The 14,138-nt window shown below is 40.7% G+C and overlaps 1 protein-coding gene across 1 annotated transcript in view; it reads right to left on the bottom strand.

The window, feature by feature from the left end:
• Positions 1-14,138, bottom strand: part of BAG1 (BCL2 associated athanogene 1) — a 32,262-nt gene that overhangs the window by 14,365 nt on the left and 3,759 nt on the right. Inside the window, exons 2-5 of the mRNA XM_019540567.1 lie at positions 12,800-12,928; positions 11,171-11,253; positions 10,330-10,443; positions 7,822-7,929 (exon numbers count right to left, since the gene is read on the bottom strand). Coding sequence (XP_019396112.1) covers positions 7,822-7,929; positions 10,330-10,443; positions 11,171-11,253; positions 12,800-12,928 — 434 coding nt within the window. The remainder of the gene's footprint in view (positions 1-7,821; positions 7,930-10,329; positions 10,444-11,170; positions 11,254-12,799; positions 12,929-14,138) is intronic.

Genomic DNA, 14,138 nt, shown 5'->3' with positions numbered 1-14,138 from the left:
CGCCAGCTCCTTGAGTACCCTGGGGTGCAGATTGTCAGGGCCGGCTGACTTGAAGGTATCCAGCTTCTCAAGATGTTCCTTCACGAGGTCAACATTTATGGAGGGTAGGGGATCCACATCACCCGGATCTCCCTGTACCATACAACTCACTGGACTGTCAGAACGAGTGCCTTGCCCTTAAAAATGTTTCAGATCATCCAAAACATATCATCCTGCCCCTAGCGTGGCATAGGTAGCTGACAATCCATGTTCCACTTTCCACACAGCAAGTTCATTTTAAGCTAGCAGTGATCATCTTAACTCACCACCTTGCTTAAAGAGGAGTTTGGAGGCAGATTAAAGATTAAAACTCTTAAAATCAAATAATCTCAGTCTCTCTGCTTTACCTTAGCCAATCTACATCTTTTTTCCAGGAATATGCTGACCAACTATTCAGGATATGGCAGGTGAAGCTGGTAATGAACCTTAAGTCACAGTAACGTTTCAGTAGTTGATTAAAATCAAGTTTAATGACTTTGACTGGATTCAACTAGTACTAAATTCTCTAATAGCTCATATTATATATACACACACACACACATATACACACATATATATATGTATGTGTGTGTATGTATATATATTACATACATACATACATACATACATACATACATACAGAGAGAGAGAGAGAGACAACCATTTCATAAATACTTAATAAAGGTTAAGAAAATGTATATTTAAGATCATCTGTCTTGGGAGTGTCATCTTTTGGCAGTGACAGCTCCCAAAACCACATGGAAATAAAATCATATTAAAAGCAAAATTAATTAACTCTCTAAAATAGCATTTCTGTCCCATAAATGCTTCAAGGTACTCAAAAAGCTCATAAATGAAGATAAACGTAAATTATCTTTCAAGCATTGTACTCAAAGGTGTATACATTTTTCTATTACTAATCCTTTCAGTCTTGTTGTGGTCAACTGTTTGGTAAGTTGCATAAGCACATCTCATAAATAATTCAGTTTTAATTTTTATGCATATTTTTAAGCAACTTATTTGGTAGTAAATGAGCTGAAACTAAGTAGAAATTTTCAAAGGCTCAAATGGTTCTAAGATGTCCAATTCCCACTGAAAGATAACAGTGCCCACCTGCTACTTATGCCTTTGAAAATCTCCCCCAAAGTCTTTGGTTCTATTTTTATCATTTGTGTTAAACATCAAGGAATTACAATAAGCAGAATTACAATAAGCAGTGCTTAGTACTCAAATACTTGCATTTAAGAAAAGAAGATCTTTATAGGGCTACAGAAATAAGCCTGCGTCATTTTAAGCACTAAGGAATAGAGAGAGGTTTCACTTTTCATAAAGTACAAGCTACAGCTTTCTAATGTTTCGTAGTTTTAGTATTTTGGGACTACTTCTCTCTTCTTTCAACAATTGTTTCTGAAAAAAGGTAATATGCACTTAATACGAATTTACCTAGAACTTGTACCACATGAGAAGTGCAGTTTGAGTTTAATGCCAAGAGACGCAGGTGAGAGAACTCATTGGGAGATTGCTACAACTGTCTTTCAGAAACTAACTGCAATTTCAAAATAAAACTATTTTGTTCTCAATGATCATTTACACATCACTTCTCTACATAGTTGTAATCGATGGGTGCATTCAACAACACTATCAGTTTTCCCTCCACTGCGTAGTTTCCTACTTTGTCACAAAGCTACAATATAGGCATCTATTTTGCTGTTAGTTTTAGAAAGAGCCTCGTACATATAAGTTTGCACCTTCTCCCCCTCATTTGCTGCTATTCTTGATCAACTTGACTTTTAAGAACATTAAGTTGTTGCAAAATCTTAATTTAAGAAAATATAACAAATGTGCCCTAACACAAGCTCATTTGCTCATCTTTCAGAAATATGTAATTTCCATGCATATTACATGAAGCACATTCTTCTTCACAGATTTCTGTTTAGTTAGCTTTTTAAAACAGAACAAAGCCATCAATGATCATCTCAGAATTTACAGTTGAAGAATAATAGAGGACTGCATATATCACTTAAATTTAGCCAATTTAAGTGAAATTAGGCTAGTTGGTTTCTGGGCCAGAGACTTTTTGGTTTACTGTTTGTACCTGGCCCAGAACATGGCACCCTGGACCATGCCTATAGTTTTTAGGTGCTCCATTAATACCAGAAAATAACTTCCCAGATGCACATTTTAACTAAATTATTTTTTTAATTAATAATTTTACTTCTGACTGTTTCATTTCCATGAGAGAAAGATACCTTCAAAATAGATTTAAAAGACCTCTTAAATCACTAAATGGTGAAACTGCTGAAGTGTTACAGCCCCAAGCTGAAAATCCCTATCTGGAATGCTATAGATAGATAGATAGACAGATAGAGAGAGAGAGAGAGAGTACTGCATGTCAGAAGGAAGAATATTTTGTATTTTAGACATGAAATTTCAAGACTGGATTTGCAAGGTTGTAGCTATACGTAAATGTTTGGAAAAAATATGAGTAACAACTGGAGATTTGGAGGCAAGGCTCAATGCTTTGAATGTCACACTTGATGTTGGTTCCTTCAGAGATTTCTCACCAAAGCTAAGGACCCCATATTTAAAACCTTTGATCCCTTAAGTCAGTTTAGCTGTTCCAAGTTCATAATTCTCAACCTGGTAACAAACAAAGAAAATAACCCTGAAGGCAAGGTTTGCTCTGGCCCTTGTTATATTCTTAGTTTTACTTACTGAATACTTACAATATTTTGTAATACTGAAAAGTGATAGCTTGGAACTACCATATTTTCTGGCATATCATATGCTCCCAAATAAGACGTACCCCTTGTGTTTGGAAGGCTGAATACAGGGGGAAAAAAAACTTTTCCAAAGTCATGGTTCACTGTGTGACAGTAAGTCCCCCTGGACGCAGTGTTCAGGAAGTGTGGCATTTCAAGAGACAGTCTGGCCCATGCAGCAGGAACTTCCTGGTACAGAGGATAGCAACAGGGCTAAACCCCAGACCCTTTCAAGGGCAGTAAATAGTTACTGTCAATAGTTATTTTTATAAGTTGCTATAAATAACAAAAAGTGTTATATCCATACCGCATGCCTCATTAAGACACTACAGATTGCAAGCAGCAGCTCACTTCACATGAGCCAACTCAACTGATGTTTCAAGCTCAAGCTACAGTGTTCAGACAGTAGTGGCTATGACAGGAACAACACTGGCCCCTGGCCTGCTGCTTGGTAAGCCAGAAAGCAGCAGCCATTTTGACAGAAACAGCATGGCATCTTCCTGCTTCTATGCAAAGGAAGAAAAGCCTGTTTTCCTGATCAGGTCATGTACGCACATTCTGGAGGGCTGATTTTTAGGGTGGGGAAAAGTGTATGTGGTATGTGAGTAAATAAAGTAAGTGCCTCCTCTAAGCTGTAGAATAAAAGCCAATACAGGTTACCAGTCAATAGAAACTAATACAGTTTGACTGCTGGTTGATAACCAATATGAATTACATGCATTATCTAATCTTCTTCCTACAGCACAAGTGCCAGCACCACAGTTAACATATTTGTTAGCAGTCAAAGCACTAAAATCAGGCTTAAAATCCTTTGTGTAAAATGCAGTAGTGAAAAGGTGGCAGTCAAGGTACTTTAACTTGGAAACTATTTTTAAACCGTGCACATGGAATCAGGCAAATGGCATAAAATGAGTTTGTGTCAACTGAAAATACTGATTGGGGATTTCTACAGCATCTTGTAAGATTAGAGAAGATGCATAGCAATGGACCAACTCCACTTAAAACAAATCAATGTCTATACATGAACCTTCAGGAGTTGCTTTGATTACTATCAGGGTCCTTGTGATTATTATAGTCAAGTCATGCACTGAGACCTGGGGATTTAATAGGGTGTGAACTCTACCTTCCAGAGTGGACTTCCCTATTCTACTGAGCAAGACAATCTGATTCTACTTGAGAGACTGTCAAGTAAGGGCTTCTCCCTCTCTCTTTCCACATGACAGAGACAGAAAGAAAGAATAGGAATAAAGTTGTTGAAAGAAAATAATCTATTTTATATTTGAAGTTTAAATGCTTCAACTGTTACATGCAAGAACAAATTCAACTATTTAAAAAAAGTTTCAAAAAATAGATTTGTGAGGTACAAGTGAAGTTAAGATCATAGCAACAAAACCTCAACCCTTAACTTATTATTAAAAACTTAGTAGTACAAAAGCAGTAAGTTAGGTAACCTAAAAAAATCACAGATGTCTATAAACCCTACTCAATTCTCACAATAGCTGCATATCAGTATTCTTTTGGTGAGGGAGCCAGAGAATCCACTGTAAAGCAGTATTTTGATATCTCCCAGGGTATATACACTAGTAATCAATCGATTAAAAAAGATACTTAGACCCAGGTCCTACCAACCAGATTCAAACAAGCAGGCCATCAGACTTGGGCAGAGCTCTGTGGAGTCAGGGAGATTCCACATAGGTAGTATGGAGGATATGCTCCATCCTGTGCATATTCATTTGCAGGATTAGGCCCAAGTATAAGCACCACAGAAACACAACACAGCTTCCCTTAATAACTGCTCTTGGTCATATGCAACATAATGACGTGAGGCCTTCGCTGGAGTCTCATATCCAGTTTTGAGCCCACACTTCAAGAAAGATGTGGACAAATTGGAAAGAGTCCAGCACAGAGCAATAACAATGATTATAGAGGTTTAGGAAGCAAGACATATGAGGAAATGCTAAAAAAGAGCTAGGGCTGTTTAGTTTGGAGAAGAGAAGATGGGGGGAGGGGGATTTGACAACAGTTCAAATACCTGAAGGGCAATTACAGAGGATAGAGATGGGCTTTTCTTTGTGGCTGTAAGGGACAAGATGAGGAACAATGGCCTTGAGGTGCAGCAAAGGAAATTCAGGGTGGAAATTAGAGTAAATTTTCTGACTACAAAGATGGCCAAGTATTGTAACAGGCTACCTAGAGAAGTTGTGGCATGTTCATCCCTGGAAATTTTCAAAGGCAAATTAGACAGGCACTTGGTAGGACCATCCCTTACTAAGCTATCTCTGCCACAAGCAGCAGGCTGAGCTGGATGACCTCATGTTGTCCCTTCCAATCCTGCTCTCCAATAAGCCTATGAAAGGAAACTTTCCCTGACAGAAGGATGATCTAATAGGTAGGATACCAAAAAGGGTGATATAACTGAACTCAGGAGATCTGCACTAAATATGCTGCTCAGCCAGTGTTCCCATGTACTCTTGAGCAGGTTGCTTGACCTACACAATACCTCATTCACCCTGTGTGTAAAAAGGAAAGAGATACCACTAATGAGGGTACTGTCTAGTTATAGTTCACTGGTGGCTGAGAGGCACTAAGCTATACCTTGATAAAGTTAAAAAACAAACAAACAAACAAACAAACAATCATTCATATGCAGACATCAAACAAAAATATCACAACCCATGTATGACCAAGCTGAAGTCATCCACATGTATGCCTTCCTCGGCCCTTGGATGGCATTAAGAAGAGAAGTGTCCTCCTGTTTTGTCATACTCTTATTGTTACTGTAAAGTAGTTTAATATAGTGGGCTTTGTTGTCAGGACAAATTAAAATTGTAACACATGAGTACAGAATACCTATTATATGTGGACTTAATATGCTACAGCCAAATGTGGTGCCCAGAGATGCACACAGGCAGTAGTGTCACCATGTAAAAATAAGAGCTGCCATAGATACTGTAGCACAACAGGCCCTGGTCACAGCCACGGCACACCCTAGAGCCACCCTAATCCTGCCTGCATTGTAGGTCCTCTACAAAGATCCTACTGTTTATCTCACCTACCACACCTTGATGTTCCTTGAATACTAATAGGACATAAAGTGCCTTGAATACTTGAGACCCAGAGTGCCCTCACTGGTGCTTTGCCTAGCCTGACTCATTTCTCATGATTGCTGGGCCCTCTGTCACTAGGCAAAAACATACAGTTCTTCACAGGTGTCTTTTCCACCCTGGCAAACCCAACTGTGCTTAACTGGCACTGTGAGCCAGTGGCCACCCCCTATGGCCCAAATGGACCGCTTTTAATCGTGCCTCCTGCTGCTCCCATAGCCATGCCTCACAGATGTTAGTCTCACCAGTTACTCCTTTGTATACGCTTCAGCCTTGTTAGCCTTAACCTACAGGTACCTCTGGCTGTAGACAAGTAATGTAAGCTTGGTGTCTCTGGCCTGGCCTTTCAGTCTCCGGCTCTCGATGGCCCCTAGCCACCCTACTGCCCCCTCTGGGCTCAGGCTCTGGCCCTCTTGACCTCAGACTGCCTCTGTTGGCCCTCTTGGTTCAGGTCCTGGATTTCTTGGCCTCAGGCTTGGCAGGGCTCAACAGCAAGCCCCATCAGGTACCCCTGTGCCTCCTTTCCTACCTTATCAGCCATACACAGTCCACTGATCTAAGTCAGAACAAAAATCCAAACAACTGCTTTAACTCAAAGTCCCCCTTCAGAGTCATAATCTCACTTCCAGGCCTCCCTCCCATTCTCTGGCTCTTTCTGCCCTGGGAGCATCTGACATGGCCTGCAGTTCCCACTCCCCACCAGCCTGAACTGGCAGGAGCTCTTCTCTGGGCAGAGTTCAGGGATACAGTGCCCCTCTGCCTCAGGGATTCAGGCTTATATCCCCTAGGTTCATCCCCCTTCCAGGCAGGTGTTCTCTTAACTGGCTGCAGGTATGCTTCCTCACCTGTATGGACAGCTTACTGTCTAGCTTGCAGTTGTTTCTTTTCTGCCTTCCCTCCTGCAGCTTACTCCTGTTCAGCTGCCTGGGGCTCTTTCTGCTGCAGTCTTTCCCTTAAAGAAACAGGAGCCCCAGGCTCCCTGTTGCACATACCAATATGAAGATGCCATTTGGAGGCACTACAGTGACAAACATTGGATACTGAAGAAAGGCGAGCAAACCAATTGGTTTTGTTGTTTCTGAAAAACAAGTTAATTTTCTGTTTGGACTTTCAAATATCACACAAAATACATTAAATAATCACCACAAATCCAGTGAGAGGCAAGGATTTTTGTGGGTGATGTCTTTTATTGGACAAAGCGTATAGGATACAAACAAGCGTTGGGGTATGAAGCACCTTTCTCCAGACCTGAAAGCTTGATCCCTCCCAACTACAAAAACTATAAAAAAAAGAATCACCCACAAAAATCCTTGCCTCCTGCATTTTTCCTGGGCCATAACAGCTACAACATTACCTCAACTTTACAGCTATATTAAAGCTCCCTCAACAAGTTATATCTATTGCTCAACTACCTGGTTAATAGCACAATAAAATTTAGACTGGTTACACATGCAAATTAACTACTGCACCTTAAAAAGGTCCAACCAGCTACAGCTATTGCTTGAAAATGTGTAAAATATTAGCCAGTTTCTATCCTGCTTTAATTTTTACATGTAGGCAGTCTGCTGCTGGGAGACTGCAGCAGCACCCCACAGCCATGGGGCTGAGGGTCCTGAAGCTGACAGGGCTCTCGGTCCCAGCTGCATGTGGTCTGACAGCTGACAGCTCCAAAGAGGGATCCCAGCTGTTGGAGCCTGCTTCTTGTCAACACAGGGGGAGCCCAGGATCAGGCTTCCTCTACACCAGCGATAAGGCAGGATTGGATCTAACGTGCAATCCCACATTCATGCTTCCAGTCATGAATGTCTGGCATGGCAGGAAGCATGACTGTGTGGATCATGCATTTAGATCCAATCGCATGTTTACCTGCATGTGTGGAGGAGGCCTAAACATTTGTTTTAAGAAACATACAACCCTTTCATCAATTATTTACTCACAATGGCATCTATCTGTTCTAGGATCTTCATGAACTGCTCAGCAGTTCCCTTTATCCTCTTTTCCAGTTGTTTCAGAGCCTCAGCTTGAAGATCCTTTGCTAGAAAGCCCTGTATGAAAAGAGAAATTACTTACAACCTATTCCACAGATGGTATGTGCTACTCTTCAATATTTTAATTTAATTCATTCTGGGGGAAAATATTTCTTTAGATACTATGCGAAAGGGTTCTGATCCCATAACTCAATTTATTTTTCAATTTATTTAATAAATACCTTAAAAGTGATATTTTTAAAAGTAGAAAGGGAAAGTACAGGCCCAAAATACAGTTAACCAGGTTTTTATTTCCTTGTTATCCTTTTAAAACATTAATTCAATACAGTTTGTGTCCCCCTAGACATCTCAAAATCAGAAAAAAGAATAAATATATGATACAAAGCACTAACAATACCATAGCTTCCACTGCATTCATAAAGCAGTAACCTGCCAAAAAAAAAGGTTTTACAAAAGAGCACATTTGTGGAGTGCAGTGAAATGATACAGCTACATCATTCCCCAAAACATTACCAACAGCCTTGGAGATAAGTCCTACAGACAGGGTTTATAGGACCTGCTGAAAACCAGAGTGACATCTAGGGAACCAACCCAAATGCTGTACCCAACCTTCTTGAGTTGGAAGGTGGACTCCTGCAGATGGGAAGAACCCTTCCAACTCCAGTTCTTCTTCCAAGACTGAGTTTTTCTGGTGCTTGCTCCCCAGTTTCTGAACACCCTCTTCAGCTTCCTGGAGCCACTTCTACATCCCAGGTTTGGTCCCTGACAATTTGCCTCAGCCTTTGAGTGACTGTGGATTCTCCAAAACATTAACAGTGGAGATGGACATAAATCCTCCCACTACTCTAGGAATTAACCCAGTGGTTCCCACATGTTTTCTGCTGACAACCCCATTCACAGTTACAGCTATTTCTGTGCCTGCAGTTAACAGGGATGGATATTTACTATGTTTCAGCAGCTCCATGGACCTGTAATTCTATCCATTTTAAATCCAGGGTAGCTTACCCTGAATGAAACAGCTAAAGTTCCCTGGGTTAAGCTGTCAATCACTATGGGGTAATTGCAGGCAGAGACAGTAGAGCAACTGAAGCTTGTTAAGGCCCTACTCCATATTAACATGAAAGCCATACGAGAAAATTGCAGCCTCAGAGAAATTAAGGGCTCCATGGGATCTACGACCCATTTGGGGTCATGGCACCTTTTTTTTTTTTTTAAAGCTGGCAAACTGACCCATTAGTGTTCTCAGTCATTTGCCACTTCTGCCCCAAGTACAAGCAACATGAGTTAAAAAGACTGTCCACACCCGTTAGGACTAACATGTCGGGGCCATGGTGTTACATTGCTCTTACACAAATGTTGCTGTTAAAGGGAGGGTCATCCAAATCCAGTGTAGGAGAAATACTGCTGGTAAGCAGCTGATGATTTTACAAGGCGTTACTGCAAACAGGTGTCAACTAATTAAAGAGAGGGTTCTGAACACACTTTTATTATTACACAAGAATCTGCCCTTTGTTCATCTTGTCTGTTTAAACTATAAGCTCCTTGTAGCATGTACTGCCTCTTACTACGTGTCTATATGTTCACCAGAGCGCCCCAAGGAAAAACAAGAGCCAACGGTCATAAACTCCTACAAGACCGTTTTAGAATGGACATAAGAAAAAATTTCTTTATGGTCCGAGCCCTCAAGACCAGGAATAGACTCCCTCCAGAAGTGGTGCAGGCACCTACTCTGGACTCATTTAAGAAATGTTTGAATGCTTATCTTGCTGGGATCCTTTGACCCTACCCGACTTCCTGCCCCTGGGGTAGGGCCTGGACTTGATGATCTTCGAGGTCCCTTCCAGCCCTAATGTCTATGAAATCTATATAGTTTTAAGCACAATGAAGACTGAATCTGAGTTAGGGTTCTAGGACTAATGTAATACAAACAATAAGACTTGAGTCATTTCCTAATAGCATACTTAAAGTCAACCAAATTTAAGACAATAGCTGCCCTCCTTAAAACCTTAAGAAATCTGAATAATTTCCTGCCATTCAGAGTTCCTAGGTTCTTTGCCAGTAAATGATGTCACAAGTGACTTCGAGAAAGAATCAGTCAGTTCTCAATCCATATATTCATTCCCTTTCTATATTGTATGTGTGCTGTCACTCATAGGCAAAGGAAATCTGCAATGAGTAAAAACCAGTATGTAAGGATAAGTATTATTAAGTATATTTCTCTGGATCTAAAGGACACAGTTTCTTTAAAACACATACATTTTTCCTTCTTTCAGAAATGCGTAAATCAACATAGTATCTAGTAAACCTTTTACATGTCACCTGTAAAACTGTAAGTTGCAGCCTAAATACCACTGAATATATGACACGCCTTCTGTGGTAGCTATTCTTGAAGTAAAGATTATATGTAAAACCCTACTGCACGAATACAGGAGAGAGAAAGACAGGGAGCATACCTACCTTCTGGATACCTATGAATTCTTTATTAATTTCTTCTAATTTACTAGCTATTTGCTCCACTGACTTCTCCAAATCCTTTAATTTCTTTAATTCAGCCTCTTCTTCTGGACTATTCTGTGTATTAAAAAAGGTCAAACCATTTATTATTTACCTTAAAGTCAATAAAGTAGCAAATCTATCTGGGACAAATGATAATATGATAATACTAAATGTACAAACTAATACTCAAGCTTTTATAACAAATACTGGACTTCAGGTACCGTCACAGCTAAGCGTCATTCAACTGGTATTTTACTATGCAGTTAAATATGTTACCTAAGTTTCTTATGCTCAACAATGAATATATTCACAAATGAAAGTGACATATAAATACAATGAGAGACAAACATGAAGGAAGACCAACTAACAATTGAAAAGTAGTTTTATTAATATTAGTGCCTTATGGGAACAATTTAACTTGCTTATTGTCAAAATACATTATCCTACCCTCTACACGTGATATCAGCAGACAGTTGCATGTCACCTCATCAAATATCTGGTGGGCAACCCAACAGCTAAAGCTTTTTGCTCTTTATCTCTGAACAGTAACATGGGTAAGAGTGCAGCAATACAAAAGAAGTGGGGCTAATGGCAGGTGACTAATTAGACAGGAACTAACCAGAGAATGTAACCTCAGAAATGCACAGGATGGTTGTACACTCTGGTAACTCATGCATTAGCCTCACTTTTATCACTCTTTTGCTCATTTAGAGCAGATTCACCTTAACTGGTGATTGTCTAAATAGAATTATGAAAAGATATTGAGATAATATAGGAAGAAAGAGCATAAAGTGACACTTACCCTTTTCCCAATCAACATGACTTTGCAACCACTTCTAACTCCAAGTGCTGACAACGGCTGTTCCATTTCCTTCAAGGACTTTCCTAAGGAAAAAAGTAGTAGATATCTTTAGGTATTGATTTGGGGTGTTCTGTTATTTATTTTTTTTTACTATAAGCCATCTTCAAAACACAACATACTAGTTAAAAATGGCTTTACAGCAAGATGCCCAAACACTTTGGGCTATATCCATAAAGGGGTTTGGGTTCTTAAGCCCTTAAAATGGAATGTCCAGTCCTGAGTTACATAGCCATATGGGGAGAATTCAGCCTCCGAGAATGGGATTCTCCACAACCACTGTGTGAAGGAACATCTAAGATGATCAAGAGGGACTGCTGAAGAGGAACAAGTCTGAAGCCAACCCCTGTCAAAGGCATAATCACCTAACTTAGATCAGGATTCACAGCCTGCAACCCCTTCCTGGAGTTGGGCAACTTGGGCATCGTTTCTGGAAAAAGAGTAAGCTCACTGTTTTCTTTCAATACATATTCCCCAGAGAAGGAGGTGGTAAGTACACCTCCCTTTTGTACAATAAACCTGTCATTAGAGTATAAGCCTAGTGGAGATATCTACCTGGGACCTTCTTACCCTGCAGCAAAGGTTTCAAGATTCCCTGAGCCAGAGAGAAGAGGTGCCAATCCATAGTCTAATGGTAAGGCACTCAACTCACCTCTTCCCCCTCATCACTCTCCATCAGCCAGTTTCTAAATGGAAGTGGCTATGACTTCTGTTTTGTGAGGAACTCAGCACTGTCACAGTATAGGCACAACTACTGGATTAGGTCCCTTGTGGAATTTTGGTAGCAAAATGACCAGCTTAGAGATCCCAAATTAACTCAAGCATAAGACCAATATGAAGACAGTGCTGGTCATGCACATAAGTAGAACTCCAGATTCTGGGGAACCTGAGCAGTGAAAACCAGAAACTAAAACATCTAGGTGAGGATTCTAAGCATCTCAGACCTAGGTGCTTAAACTCCAAGGGCCTGGAGAGACAACACATTTACACTGGTGTAGCAAGCATTACAGCATTGTAAAAGAAGTGATGGACAGATGATGCAAACTCCTAAAGCAAGATTACTTCAGCTAACCCAGTAGGAATCTCCCCCGACAGAATCAGGGATAATATGCAACTTAAATCTTAATCCAATTTAAGTATCATCTCTCTGCATCCATTCCATGATAGCCATTTGCTAAAAGCAAACAGGTTATTACTTTCTCCCAACCCCTAGTAGCAAGGCACGGTGGTATCCCAAAACACCCATACAACTGTCTACTTCTGATCCTGGTACAACTGACATCAATACACAAAACTGATAAAAAAGTACTCTTTTTGTTCAACTGCCCATACTCTAAATGCCAGTTTAGGAGCCCGAGTCTTTTCTGTGGATTTGGGTCATTATTGTTTTATTAATTTATTTTAATATTGTGCAGTAATTCTTTTTAAAATAAACCATACTACTGGATTAAAAAAATTAAAAAGGTTAAGAGTAATTTTTCAGAGACAGATAAATGAATCCTCAGCTGCATGAGAACAGAATGTGATACTCTATGTAGGATACCTACAAGAAATATTTTCCAGGTTAGTTACCTTTATATATTATTTTCTGAAAAGGAACTGGAACCCCAGTGACTTGTTCAATAAGTAGGGCCATGTCACGCAGTGTTGGTTCACTCTCTTCCTGTTGAGAAGCAACCTGAATACTGTGCTTTTCATTACCTGGGAGAAATAGAAAACAACAACAAAGTATAAGAAAATACAAGGACAAATCAAATCTCCAACATTTACTTGTAACGAACTTGAAAGACAATATTAACTCAAACCACTAAGAAATGCCTACAGCTCAACTGCAACCTAATACAGTTGTGTGTGGGAATTTCCTCTGTTTAAAATGACCCTAGGCTCTACAGAAAAGGCATTCTGTTCCTGGTAACTCAAGGTCATCTGAAGGACGGAAGGTTTGATCAAACAGACCAGAACACACTAGGAGTAGGAAACACTCACTTTTTTTTTCCAAATGGTGAAAAGTCTCTTGCTACATTTCATTCCCTTCCACCCCCTTACAAAACAGCCCTGAATGTTTGGACATCTCCACATCTGCGTACAGTAAAGGGAGTCTTACTCTAACAATCTTAATGGGTCCTTAAAATCACTTCTCCTGAATATGTTTGCTTCTGAAGAACAGGAGTGCAATTCTTAAAGTCCCTGAGCCTTGAAACTGCAGCAGAATGTGCTCACCTCCCCTCCATACTCCTCTGAGTTGGCCTGAAGTGCAAGAAGCAGAGGCTGTTCTCTTGCAGTTGGAACTGAGAGGGTTTCCACCACACAAAATGTCCACCCCATTAATCAGCTGATTGGGAGGGTAGGGGAGGTATTCTCCTGGGGCTAGAACCCACCCCAGCTGTCTGTGGTGGCCGCTTCTTTTCACCAGTTGCTAACTGCCAATTGACAGCCTGCCTGCTTCCCAGCCACTTGGCTCCCATGACAACCTGCAGGTGCCAACCATGTGAATTTCACTGAGGTTTCCACAAGCTTCCTGCAGTCCTCAGATTTTCCAAGCCCCTACCCAAAGCCTCAGAAGATTAGATTCTAGAGGTGCACAGATACACTGGCCCGATATCGGATCGGCACCAATATAAAGAAAATTTACTACATTGTAAATTAGCTGTATTAGGCCGACAATTTCACCAATAAACAATCTGCGCATGTGTCCAGCTGCAGCATAGCACAGGCAGCGAGGACCACAGCCCGGCAATGTGGAGAGCTGCCTCCAGCTGGTAAGTCTGGTATGGTGGAAGGAGAGGGGGGAGGAAAAGGAAGGGGCACAGGGGGAGCAGATTTCATAGACATCAGGGCTGGAAGGGACCTCGGGAGATCATCGAGTCCAGCCCCCTGCCCAAAGGGCAGGAAGTCAGCTGGGGTCATAGGA

This window comes from Crocodylus porosus, unplaced genomic scaffold (assembly GCF_001723895.1).
Source record: "Crocodylus porosus isolate Cpor-Errol unplaced genomic scaffold, CroPor_comp1, whole genome shotgun sequence".
In the NCBI taxonomy this organism is placed as follows: domain Eukaryota; kingdom Metazoa; phylum Chordata; order Crocodylia; family Crocodylidae; genus Crocodylus; species Crocodylus porosus.
The sequence above is the reverse complement of the archived record's forward strand: the minus strand, read 5'-3'. Positions and strand labels throughout refer to the sequence as shown.